Source organism: Pyrus communis, chromosome 3 (assembly GCF_041283825.1).
Source record: "Pyrus communis isolate YQ-2024b chromosome 3, ASM4128382v1, whole genome shotgun sequence".
Taxonomy (NCBI): Eukaryota; Viridiplantae; Streptophyta; class Magnoliopsida; order Rosales; family Rosaceae; genus Pyrus; species Pyrus communis.
The window spans coordinates 24,704,546-24,725,290 of NC_142567.1; the positions used below are offsets into that span (position 1 = coordinate 24,704,546).

The following is a 20,745-nucleotide window of genomic DNA, read 5'->3' on the forward strand; positions in this document are numbered from 1 at the left end:
ATTTTATTTAATATTAGAAAATTGTCATCCGAACTTCAAACTTCTTATTTAAAACTCTAAATTTTCTATATAGTTAAAGAATAATACACTTATAAGGAATGTAAAATAAATTTTTAAGAGTGCCAATGGAAGTCTACTGGTATTATTTAATATTTTTTTGTGAATTTCTTTTACAATTAAAAAATAAATCAGTCATCACTTGGTCAATTAACTCTATTTTTAGGCACATTAATTAATTATTTCAAATATTAAAAAAAAAAACTTGAATTCCGTCTCCTCCCATTTATCTCTCTTCCTCTATTCGTGTTTCTTCATTAATTTACACGGTTAAAAATACGTTAAACATCCCTTCCTTTTCTCACCAATCTTCACACCACTACTTACCCTCCTCTCCTATATGCCAGCATTGGTTGGCCATCTTCTGTCTCCCGTCAGTGTCGAAAATGTTCAAGCATTTGATGGAAAAATCTGATGTTCATTGTTTGTTGATTCAATTGGGTTCTTTCGTTAAATATGTGCCACAACATCAAATCATTAGTTGTTTTAATGGCTCGTTTACTTATTCGTAATCTTAATGAGAGGAATTGAATTGAGAATGATTTGGAATGAGGTAGAATTAGAATCAGATTTCTATTGAAACTGTTTACTAAAGTTTTCAGGAATCGGAATAAGAACAATACTAAACCATGTAAACTATTTACTAATTTAAATGAATCAGAATAAAGATCGACGTGATTACTAAAATGCACTCATTATAATATTCTATTTTATATGATAATTCTTTTTTATTAACTTTTTGACTTAGAGAACAAAATATGGTGTTGACTTAATTTGAACGCCAATCTTAAAATTTTGGATATAAGTGATACAATGGGAAAGAAAAATTCATTTCGATTTTTCCAATAAGCTAATATTCAATTCACACCAAATTGTAGAGACTTTTAATCCATCGCTTTTTATTCTGATTGATCTTACGAATAACCTGATATTCAATTCACACCAAATTGTAGAGAATTTTATCCCTTCGCTTTTTATTCCGATTGATTATACGTAAACGTGCTATAAATGTCTAAAATTAAAAAGAATGAACCAGAGGGGAGAGAAATAGGAGACATAATCAGTTCCCAATAAAAAACATCAAAAAAAGGAAGGAAAAATATATTTTGATAACACTATTTTTTTACTTTCCATTTTTATTACTTTCTTTCGTGCTTTCTTTCTCTAACTCTCACTGTATTTATTCCGCTCCTTGAACTGCAACAAAACCCTAACAAGGGTTCTTGAAAAAATCAATCGCCGCCATGTTGATCTAGCCCGTCAGTTTCCCTCCATCTCTGTCTGTAAATCTCTTCTGATCTCGGACACCATTTCCTGAGCTTTCTCACTGTTTTTTTTTGCTTCTGTTCCTGTTGTTGATGCTGTTTCATGGGAAACGTGCTGAAAAATAAGCGGGTTCAATAAATTTTGAGATTGAAAGTCAGGGAAAGACAAGAACTTTATGAGCTCCGATTGTTGTTATAGGTCGATCGTTTCTGGGTTTGTGGGTTTAAGTTGAGTTATGAAGTGGGTGTTGGAAATTTTGGGTCCTGATCAGTTTGTTAGCAACTTTTGAGGTTGTAAATATGGAGGTTCTAGGTTGGAAGTTTTGATTTTGGGATTGTTTTAGGGTTTAGGGTTAGGTTTCTGGTAGTTGATGGTGATCAATTTGAGGTTTTGAGAAGGGGTTAGTAATCATAGGTGTTTTTTTGTGTTTTTGAGAATGTTGTCGGAATTAGGAAGGAGGCCAATGCTCGGAGGAAACGAGGGTTCCTTTGGTGATGAATTCGAGAAGGAGATAGGGATGCTGCTGAGGGAGCAGCGTAGGCAAGACGCTGATGATCGCGAAAGTGAGCTGAATATATATAGAAGTGGATCAGCACCTCCCACTGTGGAGGGTTCTTTGAATGCGGTCGGTGGGTTGTTTGCTGGCGGCGGTGGCGGCGGGGGCAGCGGTGGCGGTGGCGGCGGTGGCAGTGCTGGTGCCGCCTTTTCGGAGTTTCCTGGAGCTAGGAATGGAAATGGGTTCGAGTGCGAAGAGGAGCTTAGGTCTGATCCTGCTTATATTCAATACTATTACGCGAATGTGAACCTGAATCCGCGGCTTCCACCTCCTTTGCTGTCGAAGGAGGATTGGAGGTTTGCACAAAGGATGAAAGGAGGAGGGAGTTCAGTGTTGGGTGGGATAGGAGACCGGAGGAAAGTGAATAGGGTTGATGAGGCTAGCGGAAGATCGCTGTTTTCGATGCCGCCAGGTTTCAACTCAAGGAAACAAGAGAGTGAGACCGAGTCGGACAAAGTGCGTGGCTCAGCAGAGTGGGGTGTTGGTGGACTGATTGGTCTGCCAGGTGTAGGACTTGGTAACAAACAAAAGAGCCTTGCCGAAATCTTTCAGGTGATTTGCTTCTATAGTTGTGTTCAATCTACGATTTAGTACACGTGTAACGGAAGTCTGTGCTTTCCTAATGATCGCTTCTATTTGTTGATAACACTTTTAGTATCTCTTTGTATTTGTTCCTTGAATTGGCTTTTCTGACATTGATTGTTTCCATTGATATTTGAGATTGATATAATGTAGTGTTGGAGAATCTGGATTCTTGGAATTGAAAAGTTTCGTGTTAAGCATTAATATTTGTGCTTTGCCGCTTTTAGCCAGGATCGAAATGTTCTTATACTGAATGCCACTTTGTAACTTTATGTTAGTGACTTGATTGTGTACCTACTGTTAGTCCACTCTTTTGAGATGTTGGATATCGCGGAGGCTTACTGATGAATGAAAATTCTCCAACTAAGAAATTTAGTTTATTTATGTAATTATGGCAATTAGTTAGTCTTAATCGCACTCTCTATATGAACTGAGCTTTATGAATTATGTTGATGTCTACTTAGTAGTCCTCTTCATGATTGCACTGCTCATTTGTTAAGTTTGTGTAGTCGTTAGTCATGCAGCCATATGTTAAATCATCTTTTCCCATATCTTTCTTTGCCTTCCTATCAATATTACTGTTAAGGTTTCACCATGTAGTTCGTCTGGAACCTCTGTTGTTGCATAGTGATCTTACTTACGGTTCCTCATTTTTTGTTTTGGACTATTGTGCCGGTGCACAATTTTTTCTGTTTTGAATTGTGTTCTCTACTTCATTTTCTGACAAGTTAATGTTTGGTTGTCCAGGATGACTTGGGTCGTGCAGCTCCTGTTTCTGGGCATCCTTCTCGTCCAGCAAGCCGTAATGCATTTGATGACAATGCAGAATCTGTTGGTTCAGCTGAATCTGATCTAGCTCATTTGTGCCGTGACTTGATGACTTCTGATGCTCTACGATCTAGTGCAAATGGCCAGGGCTCATCTGCAGCACAAAGTATGGGCCCGCCTTCATCATATTCGTATGCTGCAGCTCTAGGTGCTTCCTTATCAAGAAGCACCACTCCTGATCCTCAAGTTGTCGCTAGGGCTCCTAGTCCTTGCCTCACACCTATTGGAGGAGGAAGGGTTGGTGCTTCAGAAAAGAGAGGCATTAGTAGTCCAAGTTCCTTCAATGGTGTCTCATCTGGCAGGAATGAGTCTGGGGATCTGGTGGGCGCATTTTCCAGCATGAACTTGTCTGCAAATGGTGTAAAAGATGATGAGAGCCATTTGCCATCACAGATTAAGCAAGATGTAGATGACCACCAGAATTATCTCTTTGGTCTTCAAGGTGGCGAGAATCATGCCAGGCAGCTTGCATACCTCAAGAAGTCTGAATCTGCGCATATGCACATGCCTTCTGCTCCACACTCTGCAAAAGGTTCGTACACAGATTTGGGTAAGAGCAATGGCGGTGGGTCAGATTCCTCTGATAGGCAAGTTGAACTGCAAAAGTCTGCTGTTTCTTCGGGTAACTTGTACTCAAAAGGATCTCCCGCATCCAATCTTAATGGTGGGGGTGGCTTGCATCATCAGTATCAGCAAGTGGATCATGCAAACTCACCATTTCCTAACTATGGTTTAAGTGGGTACTCTATGAATCCAGCGTTGGCGTCCATGGTGGCTAGCCAACTTGGCGCTGGTAATCTTCCACCCTTGTTTGAATCAGCTATGGGATCCCCTGGAATGGATTCAAGAGTGCTTGGAGGCCGTATGTCCTCTGGACCAAACCTAGCAGCTGCTGCAAATGAATCACTTAATCTTGGTGGCTTGGGGAGTCCGATTGCAGGGAGCGGTCTTCAGGCTCCCTTTGTTGATCCTATGTATCTTCAGTACTTGAGGACATCTGAGTATGCTGCAGCACAGCTTGGTGCTCTTAATGATCCTTCTGTGGATAGGAACTACTTGGGTAATTCGTACATGAATTTACTTGAACTTCAAAAGGCGTATCTTGGAGCCTTGCTGTCACCACAGAAGTCACAGTATGGTGTTCCTATGGTTGGCAAGTCTGGTGGTTCTAATCATCAGGGGTATTATGGAAATCCTGCATTTGGTCTAGGCATGTCTTATCCTGGAAGTCCTCCTGTTATTCCTAACTCTCCAGTTGGACCAGCTACTCCTATGAGGCACAATGAACTCAATATGTGTTATCCCTCTGGGATGAGGAATTTAGCTCCCTGGCACCTGGATGGTGGACGTAACATAGATGAAAGTTTTGCTTCTTCACTCTTAGAAGAATTTAAGAGCAACAAAGCCAAGTCTTTTGAACTTTCAGAGATCGGCGGACATGTTGTGGAGTTCAGGTATCAACTGCTAATAAATTTTCTTGTCATCTCTCTCTTTATGATTTCATCATATAGTTGGTTATGATAATTTTGTATTTTTATGAGCAGTGCGGATCAGTATGGGAGTCGTTTTATTCAACAAAAACTTGAAACTGCCACTACAGAAGAGAAAAACATGGTTTATCAAGAAATCATGCCTCAAGCTCTTGCTCTAATGACTGATGTGTTTGGTAATTATGTGATTCAAAAGGTAAATAATGATCCTTGCACACATGCTTTAGTTTTCTTTGTACTTGTTAGTGTATGATTCATGGTAATAATTGGTGTTTTTATTCAGTTTTTTGAGCATGGACTTCCACCTCAGAGAAGGGAATTGGCCAACAAGCTTTTCAGTCATGTACTGACACTTAGCCTTCAAATGTATGGTTGTCGGGTGATCCAGAAGGTAACAATAACTTATGACTAGATCTCTAATCAGCTTTTGACATATTGATGATTGATTGTTCAACCATTTGTTCTGGTAGTACCGGTAGAAACAACTACTGTATCTGTATGCTGTATCCTCTATATTTAACCATTAATTCCATTATTATGCTTTTGTTCAGCAAGGGAGGCTTGATAATAACTACATACCAACGCACATGATCTAATTGATGTTAATGCTAGTAACTAAGATTCATGTGTTTATCCAAGGCTTGCTATGGTACGTTCTAGCAGTAATGTACTGTTATCATGTTCAGGCAATAGAAGTTGTTGATCTGGACCAAAAGATCAAAATGGTTGAAGAACTTGACGGTCATGTCATGCGCTGCGTACGTGATCAGAATGGGAACCATGTCATCCAGAAGTGTATTGAATGTGTCCCTGAAGAGGCCATTCGTTTTATTGTGTCAACATTTTTTGATCAAGTCGTGACCCTTTCAACCCATCCATATGGGTGTCGTGTGATACAGGTAGAGATACTTCATACTTTCTTTTCTTTTTGTTCTTTGATCTGGTAATTCTTTTCAACAAAGAACTAATGTGTAATATTCAATAATATTTTCATTTGGCAGAGAGTTCTTGAGCACTGCAAAGATGAGAATACAGAGAGTAAAGTTATGGATGAGATTCTAGGAGCTGTTAGCATGTTGGCACAAGATCAGTATGGCAATTATGTCGTTCAGGTTCATACTCTTTCTTATTGATGTACTGTTATTTGTGAACTTCATATTGGTAATGTTTGTCTTCTTTTTCCCTTTGGATATGAGCTTTTGTGCTACTTGTTTTGTGGGATACTGATGTTCTTCAATTATTGCTTTCAGCTTAATTTTTAAATATTGGTCTAAACATTTCTGTGCTACACATGCGGTTAAATCCTGACGTATCTATCTCTACTCCCTCTCGGCCTTTTATTCTATTACCATGTCATTGTGAGCTTCTTAACAAGATTTCTGTTCTTCTGGCACACCTCTGCCATCACCCTTTCCTTTTATTGCTTTTTACGCATCAGGTCATACTCCTCTGTTTCTTGCATTATAGTTTCATAGAACATATAGCTGCAAAGCCATCAATGTATTTTGATTCTTTTTTTCTTCATCAACATGTATTGATTTTGTTACGTAATTTTTTGAGTTTGAATGACAACTACAGTGGCTTGTTTTACCATGTACCTATGATTGGCACTAAGGCACTACTGTCAAGCAGTCCACAGCTTTACAAAAACCTTTTGGGGTTTAGCAGTTTTTCTTTTAGATGTTCATTTGTCCAGCTAAGCCATGAGCATGAAGAGCAACTATTCTCTTGCAGTTAAATTGAGATGTTGAGATTGAACTGAGACGATCTTTGCCTAGCTTGAACTTTCCTTTAACAAGCTCAAGTTTTCATTAGAGTTTAAAGAGATAATCTTTTCTTGAATATGAGCTGGGCTTGAATTTTATTCGTGCTCAAAAGATATTTTTTGCTTATTAGGGACGATTATTCAACTTGTTTGAGTGGGAAAACTTTAGCAAGGTGAACTAAGTCAAGTTTTGAGCTGCATGCAGACCACTTGTCTTATTTTTTGTTTTTTATTTTTTTAACATGACTACTTGAGCTCTTTCTACAATCCGGTTTTTTGATATTTTATTCTTATACACAAGAAATTTTATTTTAGTGCCGTGTTAATACTTCTGACCCATGTTTTTCAGTATCTATATGTACATGTAAATAGTCTTCAATGCTTTTGTCGTAAATTGCTTGATTTCGTTTATAAACAGCATGTGCTGGAGCATGGAAAACCGCATGAGCGCTCTGCTATCATAAAAGAATTAGCTGGGAAAATAGTCCAAATGAGTCAGCAGAAGTTTGCCTCCAATGTAGTAGAGAAGTGTTTAACTTTTGGCGGTCCTGCTGAGCGTGAATTGCTAGTGAATGAGATGCTTGGCACTACTGATGAAAATGAGCCTCTTCAGGTTTGCTACATATCTATGTGCATATTACGTACTTTAATCTGTTGAAAATAAGGTCGTGGACTCATTGTTTCTCTCTTAGTGTAATTGTAAGAAGTGTATACGTTATCATCACAGCCATTGGTTCCATCTATCAAATTTTGGAAGCAATTTGACAATATGTTCCTGCCATTTGGGATTTAGTTCTTGAACCTTTTTGGGTTTCTTACCAATATACCGCAAGTACTTTGTGATTAGCTGTGTGCATAGTTGTGCTTGTTAGTAGCGGTTGGAACAATACAACTGGTTGAGATTTATTTGGAAAAAAGTAGTTTCATTAGCCTGTGGATCTCCATTGGGATTGAATATATCAGCCGTTGTACACAGGTGACGTAATATGGGACCCAAGTTAAGAACTTGCATTTTGTCTGTCACATGACTACAAAAGTGATCATATCTTGGGGTTTATGCGTACCTATTGTTTCCATGGCGGTTTTAAATGTTTTGAATTCCTTTTGCATGACTAATTCTGATATTATTCTCCTTCCCCTATATTTTAGATATGTATTCTCCCGTCCTCGGCATGTTGTCCCTTTTTTTAAATAATTTAACCTGATTATATATGCAGGCAATGATGAAGGATCAATTTGCAAACTATGTTGTACAAAAAGTGTTGGAGACTTGTGATGACCAACAACGTGAACTGATTCTTTCCCGAATTAAAGTTCATTTGAATGCATTAAAGAAATACACTTACGGAAAGCATATTGTTGCTCGTGTAGAAAAACTTGTTGCTGCTGGGGGTAATCCTTCTCTTTGCCTTTTTATATTTTTATCTGTACACTGCAAATATTTTTATGACATGCACATACATTCGCATAATATATATTGAATACTAAAAGAGTTGATGTATGGCTGTGTGTCAATATTTGTCGGTGCCATATTTTTTTGATACCTGCTACCTCGTAAGAGATCATGGAAGGGGAGTTGAATTTGCCACCAATGTGCATGCTGACGTATGTCTCTTACCATGGATTGGGGTGTCATTCTTGGCTTCCTTTTCTCTCGTTTCTTCACTATGCCATATTGATTACTATATTTATCTTCGTACTGGAATTTTCCCGATAGGCGCTCATATATCTTTAGGGAAGACACGTCTCCCTCCTATAATATATGATATCGTTGCGTTCATGCATTCATTTATTCAATGCCGACATGACATCTTCACTATTGTCTTAACTGTGGTATGATTAATTCTTTGAAACTTTCTTACGGTAACCTTAATGGTTGCAGAAAGGAGAGTTGCTCAGTCTGCTCAGCACCCTGCTTAGGCGGTGTAGGAAAATAAAGTTGCTTGTACAGCTAACTGAGGCTAGTGTGTGTTTTCCCTCCCTTCGTTGTCGTCTCTCTCCCTCGTATCTAGAGCTACGACCAACTCTGCCTATCTTTCCGAAGACAGGTACGAGGCAGTTTGAAAATAAAGTTGTTGCTATGTACTGGAAAACTGTACATTGTGTAGTTTTAAAGCTTATACGTAGAGTCGAAGCTGGCTGTGCGTTCAGGTGATGAACACATCTGATGCCCCCTGCAGAGGAGATAAATGACTACAAGTTTTTTAAGGGTGTAAAAAATGATTAATGGTGAGGTAGTTTATATGTCGACGTGACTGTACAAATGTTGCCATGTGGAGAGCTGTTCGTGATTAGGCGAGGCCACAGTTTTTTCTTATGAAGTGTATCGTAATCACTCTTTTTTTTCCTTTATCACATGAAGTACAGTTTTCTATGGAAGTATAATGTTTCATTGCTATATATCTCATGTATTTGCTCTCTCATCGTTTTTTCGCCTTGTCATTGTTCAAATGTGTTAGAATGCTTTGTTACAAGTTCATTTTGAATTGGTTTTTCCTGAATCTTCATCGGAAAACCAAGCCGAGCATAGTGACGTTTTAGAATTCATACAGTCGACCTTACTTAGTGAGAAAATGTTGAGGTTCACAATAACTACGTCCTTAGCATTCATATGCATTATGTTAAGAGACATGCGTCACTTTAGGGACTTTTGACTAGGGACGTCACTTTGGCGGTATGTTAAATTACTCGAAATGACAAGTTTGTACCACAACCGAGGTTTTCATCAAAACGAATTGTCAACTTCTTAACTCTACTATTTAAAATCTACAGCAAATGTTTCAGAGGAATCTTACAAGGAGCAATAGCATTTCAGTCATCATCTTCTTCATCCATAGTAATCTTTTGGCCGAATCCTTTAGGGCCAGCTCTTGCTCTCACCCTCTTCTTCTTCCCACTCTTCTTCTTGTTAGTTTCCTCATCTTTCTCAAGCTTGTCTCTCTCTCTCTTCTGCAGATAATCTGTCACACCTAGGTATATCACCTGCATTCAAAACCCACCCAAAATTTTAGCGAAAACCAAGTTTCCTAATCCATTATTTTCTTTTTGACAAACGACAGATAATCTTGAGCTAAATTCATCTAAATTACTCTGACAGAGATTCGAACTTGAGTGCAGATAGAGGAGCAAACTGCTATAGCCAACTTGACTAAGCCCAGGTATGTCAAAACGACGAGTTTAGTAACTTAAAAGAAATTTGAACTACACATATGAACATGGTTTCTTGAATTTACCACAACGGTGACCCTAGACAACCCAAATTAATCAAAACCCATATTCCAAAACCATAAATTTAGTCACTTAAGCTAAATGGGATCACAAAAGGAACATGCTTTTTTTGAAATTACCCCTATGGTGATCCAAAGCAACCAAAGTCCAGCAAACCAAGTTGCCGAAACTATACATTTAGCCACATAAACAAATTACAATTAAAAAAAGAGGACATGGTTTTTTGAGTTTAGATATTACCCCAATAGTGAGGATGGAGAGACCAACAAAGGCGACGAAAAGAAGAACAGAAATGGCGACAGACACTCCTTCGTCACTAGAGGCCACTATCTCCTGCGCAGTCTCAAGTGGCACGGAGGCTTCTGCAGGCACGGATTCAGCAGAGGCGGTGGCGCTGATTTGCGAAGTTGCGGTGCTTCTCTGGGTGAGATTATCATTTGGGGTGATGAAAGTTAAGGTCCGTTTGGTTGTGGTTATTGGGGAGGATAAATGGAAGGATGGTTTCAGGGTTGTTCTGAGGAATTGGGAATGGCTTGGCTTGAGAAGATGGGAGAAGTTTGGTGATGGTGGGGATAGAGATACGGATGTGGTAGTAGCCATGGATATTTGCTACCACGTCTCTCTCTCTCTCTCCCTCTCCCCGCAAATGTGTGGGAATTTGGCCTTGTTCATGGAGGGCCTAAAGCCCAAGCCAAGAAAATGGACTAGCCGATGCCAAGTCCTAGCACAATAATCCCCCAAATCCAAAGAACAAACGAACTTTGATAAGTTATTTTGAAATATAGTGATTTCCGCACGCTATTTTTTTTTATTTTACCTACTCTGTAGATTTTTAGATTTTGTATTGAAAAAAAATCAAGGGAGAATCAAGGGACTGAAGTAAACATGGGTTTGTGGAAGGAGAAAAGGAATGTGTGGAAATCATTTTCGTTTCCTAATTAAGGTTTACAACTTAAGCTTGATAAACTTGGTAAACAGTGACTTAGGAGTTTAATATAATCGGGGTTGGGAATGCTACACCGCGTACTCATGACTGAATGTAAGACGTTGATGCATAAACAACTCACAATCATCCACATGCAAGAAAGCCAGGCATGCATATTTTTGAACCAAGATTAAGGCTTAACATGCCAAAATTCAGCCCTAACTTGGATTATGAATGAACGGGTTTTGTATAAGTTAACAAATTATCCATATAACCATCCAAAATTAGGGTTTCAATTTGTCAAATTTTGCTCAAATCCACCCCATTTCCCAAGCTAGAACTAAAACTTGTATTCCCGACTCAAATTTAAATCAAGAACACTACTTATAATAACTAATGGGGAACATTTTTGCTCACCACCTTCAAGTGATAGTGATGTTAATCACTTTATTTATCATCGTTAAATGAATTTAAATTTCGAAATTTATATAGTAGATAAACATGAATTTCAAAATTTGAACTCATCAAATAGTAATGAGTCAGGTGGTGGGCATTACCACCATTTAAAGGTGGTGAGCGAAAATGCTGTCTAACTAATACAAAACATGTAAACGGTCTTAATTGTATTTAGGATATATAGTGCTATTCACACTCTTATTTTTACCTCCAACATATTTTGTTAATTTTTTGCCATTAATTTTCTTCAATTCGTTCAATCCAACGACTAAAAATGAAAAAAAATATGTAAAAAACAAAAATAAATATGTGAATAGCACGATTCAACTAAGTGCTTGTTTTGCCGCCGTACGATTAGGTACTCATCACCGTCAAGCTCAATACCTACCAAAAAGTACAGCTGTTCACCAACATCTCTCATTTCTTATTGGTCCATCCACTTTTGAAATAAATTTTTCAAGAAAACATAATATTCACCATTAATTACCAAAAATACCCACCAAAAGCGCGAGCACTTTGCTTACTTGGCCCTACCCACCACACGACACAGCTCTCATTTCTTCCAATCGCCAAGGGCATTCCAGTCATTTCAAATTCGGGTCAACCACACCCGAAATCGAACACGAGTGCCAAATAGTGAAACGTGTCAACAGATAAGAGCGAGTAGGATTGATGCAATGTGGGGTAGCGAGTAGAGAAGTAAAAGAAAAGGATGAGATATTTGGAAGATCAAAAATATCTGGCTAAGTCGTCCACGTCGGCGCAAGAGCGAATCAGATATTGCACTTTTTCTACCACAAAGCGTAGAAGAAAAATAAAATAATAAAAAGAGGAAAAAAGTAAAAAAAAAATCTATAATTTTCCCACCCGTTTTCTCACTTGCCAAACAGTCCTCCGAGTCTCCCGGATTCTCCAATCTGCTTGTTCCTCTTCTTCTTCTTCTCTCAATTGGTCTTCGTTTTTCTCCTGATTTTTCTCCCAACCCGATCCGATCCCGACACGAACAATTCTATGACAAAAATCTAAAAAAGCAACAAAAAAATTGAAAAAAAAAAAAAAAAAAGGAGAGAGAGAGATTGAGCTGTTTGCAAATGGGTGAGGAGGTGAGGATGAGTGAGTACGAAGGAGCTGGCAGCGGCGGCGACAACGAGGCGCGGGTTTCAGAGTGGGAAGCGGGGCTGCCGAGCGCTGATGATTTGACTCCGCTATCCCAGCCGTTGATTCCGATCGAATTGGCCTCGGCCTTCAGCATCTCGCCGGAGCCCTGCCGCACGGCCGTCGACGTCAACCGCGCGTCGCATAAGATGGTCTCGACGCTCCGCGGCGGCGCCCACTCCCAGGGGTTCTCGTCATCGAACTACAAGTCGTTCGACGAGAACCGCAGCGACGACGTGGTGGAGCCGATGGTCGTAGAGGTGGACGAGAGCGGCGAGAGGTACGGATCCGATTCGAGAAAGTCGCGGAAGGTCGATTGCAGTGCGGAGGAGGCGGATTCGGCGCTGAGGACCGAGAATTTCTCGCCGGACGACACGTCAGCTCGGACGCTGAAGCGACCGCGGCTGGTGTGGACCCCGCAGCTGCACAAGCGGTTCGTGGAGGTGGTGGCCCACCTGGGGATCAAGAACGCGGTGCCCAAGACGATTATGCAGCTGATGAACGTCGAGGGATTGACACGCGAAAACGTCGCCAGCCACCTGCAGAAGTACCGCCTCTACTTGAAGAGGATGCAGGGCTTATCCGGCGACGTGGGGTCCTCCTCGTCGGACAAGCTTTTCGCCACCACGCCGGTACCGCAAAGCTTACGCCACGAGTCTGGCGGCGGCGGCGGTGGCGCTGGGGGCTCGGGTCAGAGCCACGGAAATGGGCAGTTTTCGTTTCCGATGCCGTACCCGCCTGCCGGGATGATGCAGATGCCGGATCTCGGGATGAGCCACGGGCACGGGCACATGGGCATGCCCGGCGGTGGGTACCATGGGTTCGAGTCGCACCACTACAACATGGGTTCGATGGTTTCGTACCAACATGCTGGTTCGAATGACAAATGATAAATCTTTACACATTAAAGTTGAGGTGAGCGACTCTCTTGAGCTTGTGCACTGAATTTTTAACTTTGCAGTTTTATTTGATTGGATTAGAGTGCTGGGAAATCAGGATTCGATTCTATCATTTGCTTATCTTATTTGACTGGTTCATGCTTGCCTTATTATATTAGGCCTCATTAATTGAATCTACGGGGTTCGATTTCTCGAAAGGAAAATGATTTCCGCACTCCCCTTTTCTCTCTCCCGGCTCGATTGAAGAATGAAGGTGAATCAACGGACAAAAACATAGGGAGAAGTGTAGAACGAGAAACGGGAGTGCAGAAATCATTTCCATTCTTAAAAATGCGCAGTGTATTTACTGATATAAACCCAAATTAATGATATCGAGAACTAGGCAGTTGAATGATCTTCAGAGTGTTTCCCGACCTGTGTATTATTTGGCATCATAAGTTTTGAATGATGATAGAGTTTGCTTCTTGAATTTCCAAATCCATTTCCGCACCATCGTGGACGTAGAATCTCGTCTCACTGCATTTAAGTTTATGCCTCATAGAACAAAAGAATTGAAGTAATGCCTTTCACTTTTTATGGGATTGAAATGGTGTTTTCCATGTGATAACATTTGGCGTGCGCTGGTCTTGTCCATTTTATTTGTCACTTGTTCGAGAAATAAGTGTTTATCCCATTTGTAGGAATCACAGCTCATAAGCTTGTGTATCTTTAGCAAAGGATTTATAGCAGCTTCTGGGCTTTGTTGCTGTTGCAGCTAGTTTATGTATAAAATGCAGTTTTGTATTCATGAGTGCTGTTGAAATTCCAATTATTAAATGTATGTTTTTGTGTAGATTCAGAAGTTTCAGCATGTTGGTTAAAGCTAACTCTTCGAACTCAACCTGTAAGCTTGCTTGATTGGTAATCCCGAACCTGACAGGCACGGGCAGGGTTCTTAGGAATTATGTGGCGAAACTTTAGAAGCATATGGGTTTTGAATGAATAGCCAATGTAGCAAAACTCCCCTCATTAAATGTATACTCCTATTCCAAGTTACGTAACAGTGGGAGGTTCGTTCCTGGTCTACATTGTTTACACCGAGGGCGTCGAGCACATCCCTGACCTGTTCTTAGTTTATATATTCTTTGTATCAATAAGGTATTAAGCCTTTTCTTTCCAGATTCAATGGAAAGAAGTCAATAAAGATATAGCAATTGTCTGTTGCCTGTCCTTCAATCCTGGGTTGAACGCTTTTATCACCTTTTCACCTCCCTTGTCATGTATGGCGATGTGTTATGTTCCGACATTACGTAAATATATTTGCAATTGCATCAGTTAACCTTTTACAGTCTGCCTTTGTATGATGATCTTCAGAATAGCGAGTATCTTAGCCAATTCTCCCTGTTTCTCTCGGTTAAAGCTCGGGTTTCTGTCGCATAATAGTACTGGTAGTTCATTCGGGGTACATGGATCCTTTGTAAGTGTAGGTTATGGTTTTTTTTTTCCTTCTTGGACTTGAAATTGATGTTTATTGTACAATTTATGCGCATCATTTGCAGATTGTTCGAAGATAACTACAGAGAGACTTCATCTGATAAAGCGGTAGCTTTTACAACGGCAGTAAAATGGCGGATACCTACCCACAGTGGCAGAGAGCGTTCGTAACTAATTCATTGTTTAAGTTATGTTGTCAACTGAAATAATTCATACTGTACCTCTCTACAGATTGTAGTTGAGATCTTTTGTATTTCTTCATCTACACTGGCGTTGTTCCTAAAATCCTGTCGGGCTGAAACCTACTTGTATGCGGTGAACAAACATCGGTGAGAAGATGTATTTGTTTTGATGATCAATAGTATTTAAATTCATGTTATCATTCTCACTGTTATCCAGCTTCTCTTCCCTTTGCAGGCATAGAAAAGATCAACGGTAGCTCCGGCGAAGAAAGTGTGATGAAAAGACTCCGGAATTAATTCTGACGATCGCTTGCCTCAGAATTTGTTCAAAATCTTCCTTCGAGGGCCTTTCTCGTATATCAGGCAGCTTCCATCCAACTGCATCCCGGAAGTTTCCCTAACTTGTTTCTCTTCATCATTTTCTTCAACCTTGCAACATTCCCCCAATTGCCGGAACCAGCATATAGACTAGACACTAGCAAACTGTTTCCTGCACTTTCCGGTTCTAAATCCGACAAATGCTTTGCCGCTACTTCAGCAAGATCAATACTCCCATGATTCCGACATGCTCCTAATAAGGCTCCCCATACGAACAAATCTGGCTCCATCGGCATTGCCTTAATCAGATCATAAGCCTCGGTGAGTTTCCCTGCTCATCCTAGAAGATCAACCATGCACGCATAATGTTCTAGTCTTGGCACAATCTCATACTTTTCTTGCATCAAACTGAACAAGCTTTCTCCAAGTTCAATCATTCCAGCGTGACAACATGCCGTGAGAACTGCTATGAAAGTCAGGTAATCGAGTTTCTTGTCATCCTCCAACTTCATCTGGTTGAAAAGCTCAATTGCTTCGTTGCAATACCCATGATTCGCGTATCCAAAAATCATCGAATTCCATGTTACCGTGCTCCTTTCGGACATCTTGCAAAACAATGCTTTTGCTTCGTATATGAATCCGCATTTTGCATACATGTCAACAAGAGCACTCCGAACATACACATCTTGTTCAACTCCTATCACCAAACACGCGTAAGCATGAACCTCCCTCCCGGACTTCACATTCGTCACACCCGCGCAAGCAGATTCGAAGTTGGACACGATCCATGACCCAACATTTGCTTAAATGTTCGAAAAGCCTTATCGTTCTGAAAATTCTGCACAAACCCGGATATGACTGAAGTCCAGGATACCACATCAGTCCATTAGAGCGCATCAACTTCAAAAGCTTAGACGCCATTGCTTCATCGCCCTTCTGCGAAAACCCAGCAACCGAACTGTTCCAAGTTATCAAATTAGGCTTTATTCCCTCGAGCTGCATTTTCTCCACTAAACACAAGCATCGAATTCAAACGAGAACCGGAGCCCCACAGCGTGAAGTTTCTCGCTGGTTTTAACATCCGAGAGGTGCCCACAGGCTTTCAAAACACTGGGAATAACAATCTTGTTCGGCCTCAAACCCTCTCTCTGCATCTCACAGAACGAGCGCATTGCCTGCTGATAAAATCCACAACGAGCACAGGCTCCGATGAGAGCAAACCAGCGGCGGATGTTCGTCTGGGGAATTTTGTCGAACAGTTTGCGGGCATGGACTATTTGGCCGCAAGACATACAAAGCTATGAGCTTGGAGGCAAAACGGGTCAAACCGGCCAACCCATTGGTGATTAAATGGGCGTGGAGTGCTCTTCCCGAGTGCAACTGTCGATCACGAGCGTAGGTTTCGATCAGATTTGTGTAGAAATCGGGTGATGATTGAAATGGACGGTGGATGATGCGGTTGCTCTGCTGAGCCGATGGGAGTGCTCGGACTTTGGAACTACACATTAACATTGGAGCAGCAACTGTAAAGCGCGGGGAATAACCAAACTACCGTTATATCATAAGATTGAAGTGAAAAGTACAGGTTACAATTACAATTTGCTTCAAAAGTTAAAAAGAAAATTGGAATTTCTGTCCCAAATTATGATTGAATTATAGTTTTCGTCTATGAATTAAAATTCACTAAAATTATTGCATAATTTAGAGTAGTGATCATCCATGATAAATTCGTGAAATGTGAAACTCATACGGGTCTATTTTAAAGAGCATATTAAAATTACATAATTACCTCATTTGACGGAATTATCACAGAATTGATGTCAATGACCAATACTCCACAATTTGTGAAATTTAGATAACAATCTATTCATGTTACAAGGAAGAATTATTGTGAAATGCTGGAACATTGTCATACAGTATAACTAATCTACTCACATAAAGTTACAAATTGCTTATTAATAAATTATCCTAAGGCCTAAAGCATAAACCGTCCATTTATATCGTGACACGTGAGTTAGTTGTACTATTTAAATGTATTCTAGCACTATAACGTAAATAAAAATATAATATAATTTAAGGATGATTTGTCATAAAATTCTCCTATACTCTAGTGTATTATATGCACACAAAAATTGAATGTTTCAACGTGCTATTAAATATCCAATAAACATGTTGTGACGGTCAAGATCTCGATGTATACTATACACAAGTACATAAAAAACGTCAAGGACTAACTCACTCATTAAGCTACTACAAATGTTATTCATTTCAATTTTTCACCGTAATGCTTTATTAGTTTATAATACTGTCACTGCGTCACAACAACTCTATCCCCCAAAATAGAAAGTGGGTCCACATTTCCAAACAAATGATCCAAAATCGTGGCCGTCGATTTACTCTCCATCCATCTCTCTCCAGAACGTTGGAAGCTCAAAACAGAGCCACCAATGGAAGCAGCAAAACCCAACTTCCAAAGCTTCACATTTTCTTAACCACAATCTTCCAAGGGACATGAAAGTAACTATCAAATTTCTCACAAATTCTTCCCCCGACGAACAATGCATGGATTGGCTCTCCTGCCTCTAACTCCGCACACCCTCTGTTTCTTCAACCTCCCTCCTTCTTCTTCTTCTTCAAGATCTCTGCTTTTTCTGCAAACCCGACCCGAATTTTCGAAACCCGTAACCAGCTTCTCGAATTTGAACCAGAAACGGCGGCGTTTTGCTACCGTTTTGAGAGCGAGTCGCAGAGAGTCTCCTTACCAGGTTCTGGGCGTGTCTCCTTCTGCAACTGATGTCGAGATCAAAAGGGCTTATCGCAAACTTGCTCTTAAGTATCACCCCGATGTTAACAAAGAGGTAATTAACAGTTTACGGATTCAAACCCATAACTTATATTTTTGTGGTGTTGTGGAATTGCTAGTGCTTTACCTGCAAATTGAAGGTTTTTAATTTCTGGGTAGTTTTTATTTTTCCCCCTAATTATTTGTGTGATGATATAATTTTTAGTTGTTTAATTTGATTTCATGTTCATTAAATCTTTGCTTACCAAGTTTAAAGGATGCCAATTCATAGGAGGAGGCAGTTTCAATTTAATTTTTTTGGAGTTGGGTTATAAACTTGTTGAGCCAACGGAGGACTTGGCGCAAAACTGAGCGCGGTGTTGTTCTTGGTTTCAAACAGCCGACCCCATTAGTGGGATGAGGCTCTGTTGTTGTTGGTTATAAACTATGTTATTTGTTGGTTACTCATTTGCAGAAGCTTATGTTATATTTTAGTTACCTAATTGCAGAAAAGAGTTAGGTATGTTACCCAATTGGGGAAGTTAAGGATCTTTCATTACTGAGTATTATGATGTTTCTGGATTAGAGAAAATGAACGCAGAATGATACATTCTGTGTGGTATCACCCTTGTTGCCTTGTCGGGGGATAAAACCGTAGGCTTATTGCGAGAGGTACATTCTCTCTCTGGGAGGGATTGTGTAGAATTATGACTCCTTGAACCCCTAGGACCGATTTTAGCTGCTACTATGTAACTCCTTGATTTGATTCATGAATAACAGTGCAATGTATACGGGGTTATAACTATCTCTTTTGTCGAAAGAATCCTATGGTGTTAAGGATTCTGTTCTTACAGATTGTGTAGACAACAATCTTGAAATGATTTCACCAAACTCCAAACAAATGATCCTAGGATATGCTGCTACCCGAATCGTATTTTGTGATTTGTGGCACCAAGCCAACTGTCGAGGCACATTACGTTGTGTGCTAAACTGTGACATGCGATTCATGCCCTTCCAAATTTCCAGTTGCCCCCTTTTGTAGTTTGTATTGCCAGGTGGTGTAGTGGATATGAATTGCTGTTTTGAATCTGTTTGTTAGCTCATCCTTTCTATCAAGAGTGCTTAGCAAGGGTTTCACTAGTCCTAACTTTTTTTGTTTGTACAGGCAAATGCGCAGGAGAAATTTATGCGGATTAAGCATGCCTACAATACATTGCTGAGTTCTAAATCTCGGGGAAAATACGACTCTAATTTCGGATCTGACTATTCCTATTCCTCTACTCAAAGAAACCAGAGCAAGAAGTCTCAAGATGAAGAGGAGTTTTACGGATTTGGTAAGAACTTAGTAAACTTGCGCATGAACTCTGCTGTCTTCTTGAACTTTTTTCATTATGAATCAATATAGTCCAATACTATATATGTTCCACTCAAAACATGTCTGATAATCCGTCGGACAAAGATGTCATGCTTCCTGTGACATTGCAGTATCAAACATGCAGTTAATCGGACCTTCACTCGAAGGATCTTTTGGTCCAAATGACCGTTTAAATCTCAACTGATTATCTGTATAATTGTTAAGACACTGATGTGTAGTGTCTTATATGGACCAAAATATAGCTTGGACCAATCTATATACAGGTGTCTTTAGCACGTTCTTATTCTTAAGCCCTTCATTGTGCAGGTAATTTTTTGAGGGATGTTCAAATTACAATAGGTAGATTTGTCCTCTCTGTGAGACATCATACAGGCCGTAATGTTTGCATTGCATTGTCCTCAAATCTCAACGAGCCATTTAGTTTTCCTCTTTAATGCAATTAAAATTATACTGGCGTCATGGGTCTTTTTCGGTACTGCAGAGGACTTCTTTAAAGACATCCAAGAAGAATTCCAGAACTGGGAAGCGAGTGCTTCGTCACAAGGAAAGCCAAAGAGTCTATGGGAGGAACTGGGGGTGAGAGATTATTAAGTTCCCACTATACCTGTCTGAAAACGCAATTAAACTAAACCATCTTTGCGGCCATTTGAAGTTATGACTTGCAAATGCCAGTGTTTCAACGTGAAGGTTTACCAACGAAACCTCTCTTATAGTTTGGATTTACACTTTGCAGGAGATTGGAGAAGAACTTGTGGAGTTTCTTGAGAAAGAACTCAACATAACGGATCCAGAAGATGGAGCAAATAAAAATGATGAAGGCAATCCTTTCAGAAGCTCCGGGGAACAGAGAACAGGAAATGTTAGTCAAAACGAAGCTGGTAAGGAGAGCAGCATAGAGGATAATATTGATGAGATAGAAGCTACTCTTGCTCGGTTAAAAAAGGAATTGGGATTGTAGCATAGAAACACGGCATCACCAAGTCAATGCTCTGTTGGAAGCATCGAAGGTGAAGCCTTAAAATCATGTTACCGCACTTTAGTGGAAAGCAAAGGTTGAGAGAAGGAGAAGGAGAGATCGATCGATGGGGGGTTTGTTGTATGGTAGAGGGAGACTGGAAGTATGAAGGCGGAAAAGAAGATGCGCTTGCTGAAGTACTTAATTATTTTTTCGAAGTCAAGTTATTTCATCAAAGGGTATAGTTCATATAGTTTATATAGAGTACGAGTCGATGTTTATAGTCTCTTGGGCTTCTGTTTGGAGCTTGTGCTGAGATCATATCTTGTAAAACAATCAGCAAAGATGAATGAAATCAAGTGGAGTACAAGTTTCTTGTGCTACAAGCCTGCTCCAGGTGTATGTATTCAACGTAGCTGCCCGTGCAATTCACAATTATACTGGTTGATCTAT

At 40.0% G+C, this 20,745-nt stretch overlaps 4 protein-coding genes and 1 pseudogene across 6 annotated transcripts; 3 read left to right on the plus strand and 2 right to left on the minus strand.

Moving 5' to 3' along the window:
• Nucleotides 1–1,061: 1,061 nt before the first annotated feature.
• On the plus strand, nt 1,062–8,944 carry LOC137714850 (pumilio homolog 1). Its single transcript, XM_068453978.2, has 9 exons — nt 1,062–2,431; nt 3,209–4,743; nt 4,834–4,975; nt 5,063–5,170; nt 5,466–5,678; nt 5,781–5,891; nt 6,963–7,157; nt 7,762–7,936; nt 8,427–8,944. Exons 1-9 carry the CDS (start codon nt 1,760–1,762, stop codon nt 8,462–8,464), a joined length of 3,189 nt encoding a protein of 1,062 aa, XP_068310079.2. The 5' UTR covers nt 1,062–1,759; the 3' UTR covers nt 8,465–8,944.
• Nucleotides 8,945–9,263: 319 nt separating this feature from the next.
• On the minus strand, nt 9,264–10,431 carry LOC137714852 (uncharacterized). Its single transcript, XM_068453979.2, has 2 exons — nt 10,013–10,431; nt 9,264–9,526 (listed from the first exon to the last, which is right to left on the minus strand). Exons 1-2 carry the CDS (start codon nt 10,370–10,372, stop codon nt 9,356–9,358), a joined length of 531 nt encoding a protein of 176 aa, XP_068310080.2. The 5' UTR covers nt 10,373–10,431; the 3' UTR covers nt 9,264–9,355.
• A 1,528-nt stretch (nt 10,432–11,959) lies between these two features.
• On the plus strand, nt 11,960–15,062 carry LOC137716269 (transcription factor PCL1). 2 transcript variants are annotated; one of them, XR_015960940.1, is made up of 3 exons: nt 11,960–13,223; nt 14,041–14,663; nt 14,746–15,062. XR_015960940.1 is itself a non-coding variant. In XM_068455695.2 (2 exons), the coding sequence occupies exon 1, from the start codon at nt 12,245–12,247 to the stop codon at nt 13,196–13,198; it is 954 nt and encodes a 317-aa protein (XP_068311796.2). In that variant the 5' UTR covers nt 11,962–12,244; the 3' UTR covers nt 13,199–13,223; nt 14,746–15,062. The 2 variants fall into 2 exon arrangements, 1 of the variants encoding a protein (XP_068311796.2); XM_068455695.2 differs by lacking the exon at nt 14,041–14,663 and having other exon boundaries at nt 11,962–13,223.
• A 28-nt stretch (nt 15,063–15,090) lies between these two features.
• Nucleotides 15,091–16,718, minus strand: LOC137716268 (pentatricopeptide repeat-containing protein At5g59600 pseudogene; annotated as a pseudogene).
• Nucleotides 16,719–17,584: 866 nt separating this feature from the next.
• LOC137716194 (uncharacterized) lies at nt 17,585–20,705 on the plus strand. 2 transcript variants are annotated; one of them, XM_068455605.2, is made up of 5 exons: nt 17,585–18,038; nt 19,128–19,296; nt 19,644–19,676; nt 19,819–19,913; nt 20,071–20,705. In XM_068455605.2, the coding sequence occupies exons 1-5, from the start codon at nt 17,739–17,741 to the stop codon at nt 20,293–20,295; spliced, it is 822 nt and encodes a 273-aa protein (XP_068311706.2). In that variant the 5' UTR covers nt 17,585–17,738; the 3' UTR covers nt 20,296–20,705. The 2 variants fall into 2 exon arrangements, with proteins under 2 accessions (XP_068311706.2, XP_068311708.2); XM_068455607.2 differs by lacking the exon at nt 19,644–19,676 and having other exon boundaries at nt 17,592–18,038.
• Nucleotides 20,706–20,745: the final 40 nt, after the last annotated feature.

What these genes read in the sequence shown, in the direction of transcription:
- LOC137714850 (XM_068453978.2), top strand. Translation starts at nt 1,760, where the DNA reads ATGTTGTCGGAATTAGGAAGGAGGCCAATGCTCGGAGGAAACGAGGGT. An exon ending in GTTGTCGGGTGATCCAGAAG is followed by an intron (nt 5,171 to 5,465) that starts GTAACAATAACT and finishes TATCATGTTCAG; the next exon opens with GCAATAGAAGTTGTTGATCT. An exon ending in ATGGGTGTCGTGTGATACAG is followed by an intron (nt 5,679 to 5,780) that starts GTAGAGATACTT and finishes TTCATTTGGCAG; the next exon opens with AGAGTTCTTGAGCACTGCAA.
- LOC137714852 (XM_068453979.2), bottom strand. Translation starts at nt 10,372, where the DNA reads ATGGCTACTACCACATCCGTATCTCTATCCCCACCATCACCAAACTTC. An exon ending in TCTCCATCCTCACTATTGGG is followed by an intron (nt 9,527 to 10,012) that starts GTAATATCTAAA and finishes TTTTGAATGCAG; the next exon opens with GTGATATACCTAGGTGTGAC.
- LOC137716194 (XM_068455605.2), top strand. Translation starts at nt 17,739, where the DNA reads ATGCATGGATTGGCTCTCCTGCCTCTAACTCCGCACACCCTCTGTTTC. An exon ending in AGAGGAGTTTTACGGATTTG is followed by an intron (nt 19,297 to 19,643) that starts GTAAGAACTTAG and finishes TTCATTGTGCAG; the next exon opens with GTAATTTTTTGAGGGATGTT. An exon ending in GTCTATGGGAGGAACTGGGG is followed by an intron (nt 19,914 to 20,070) that starts GTGAGAGATTAT and finishes TACACTTTGCAG; the next exon opens with GAGATTGGAGAAGAACTTGT.
- LOC137716269 (XM_068455695.2), top strand. Translation starts at nt 12,245, where the DNA reads ATGGGTGAGGAGGTGAGGATGAGTGAGTACGAAGGAGCTGGCAGCGGC.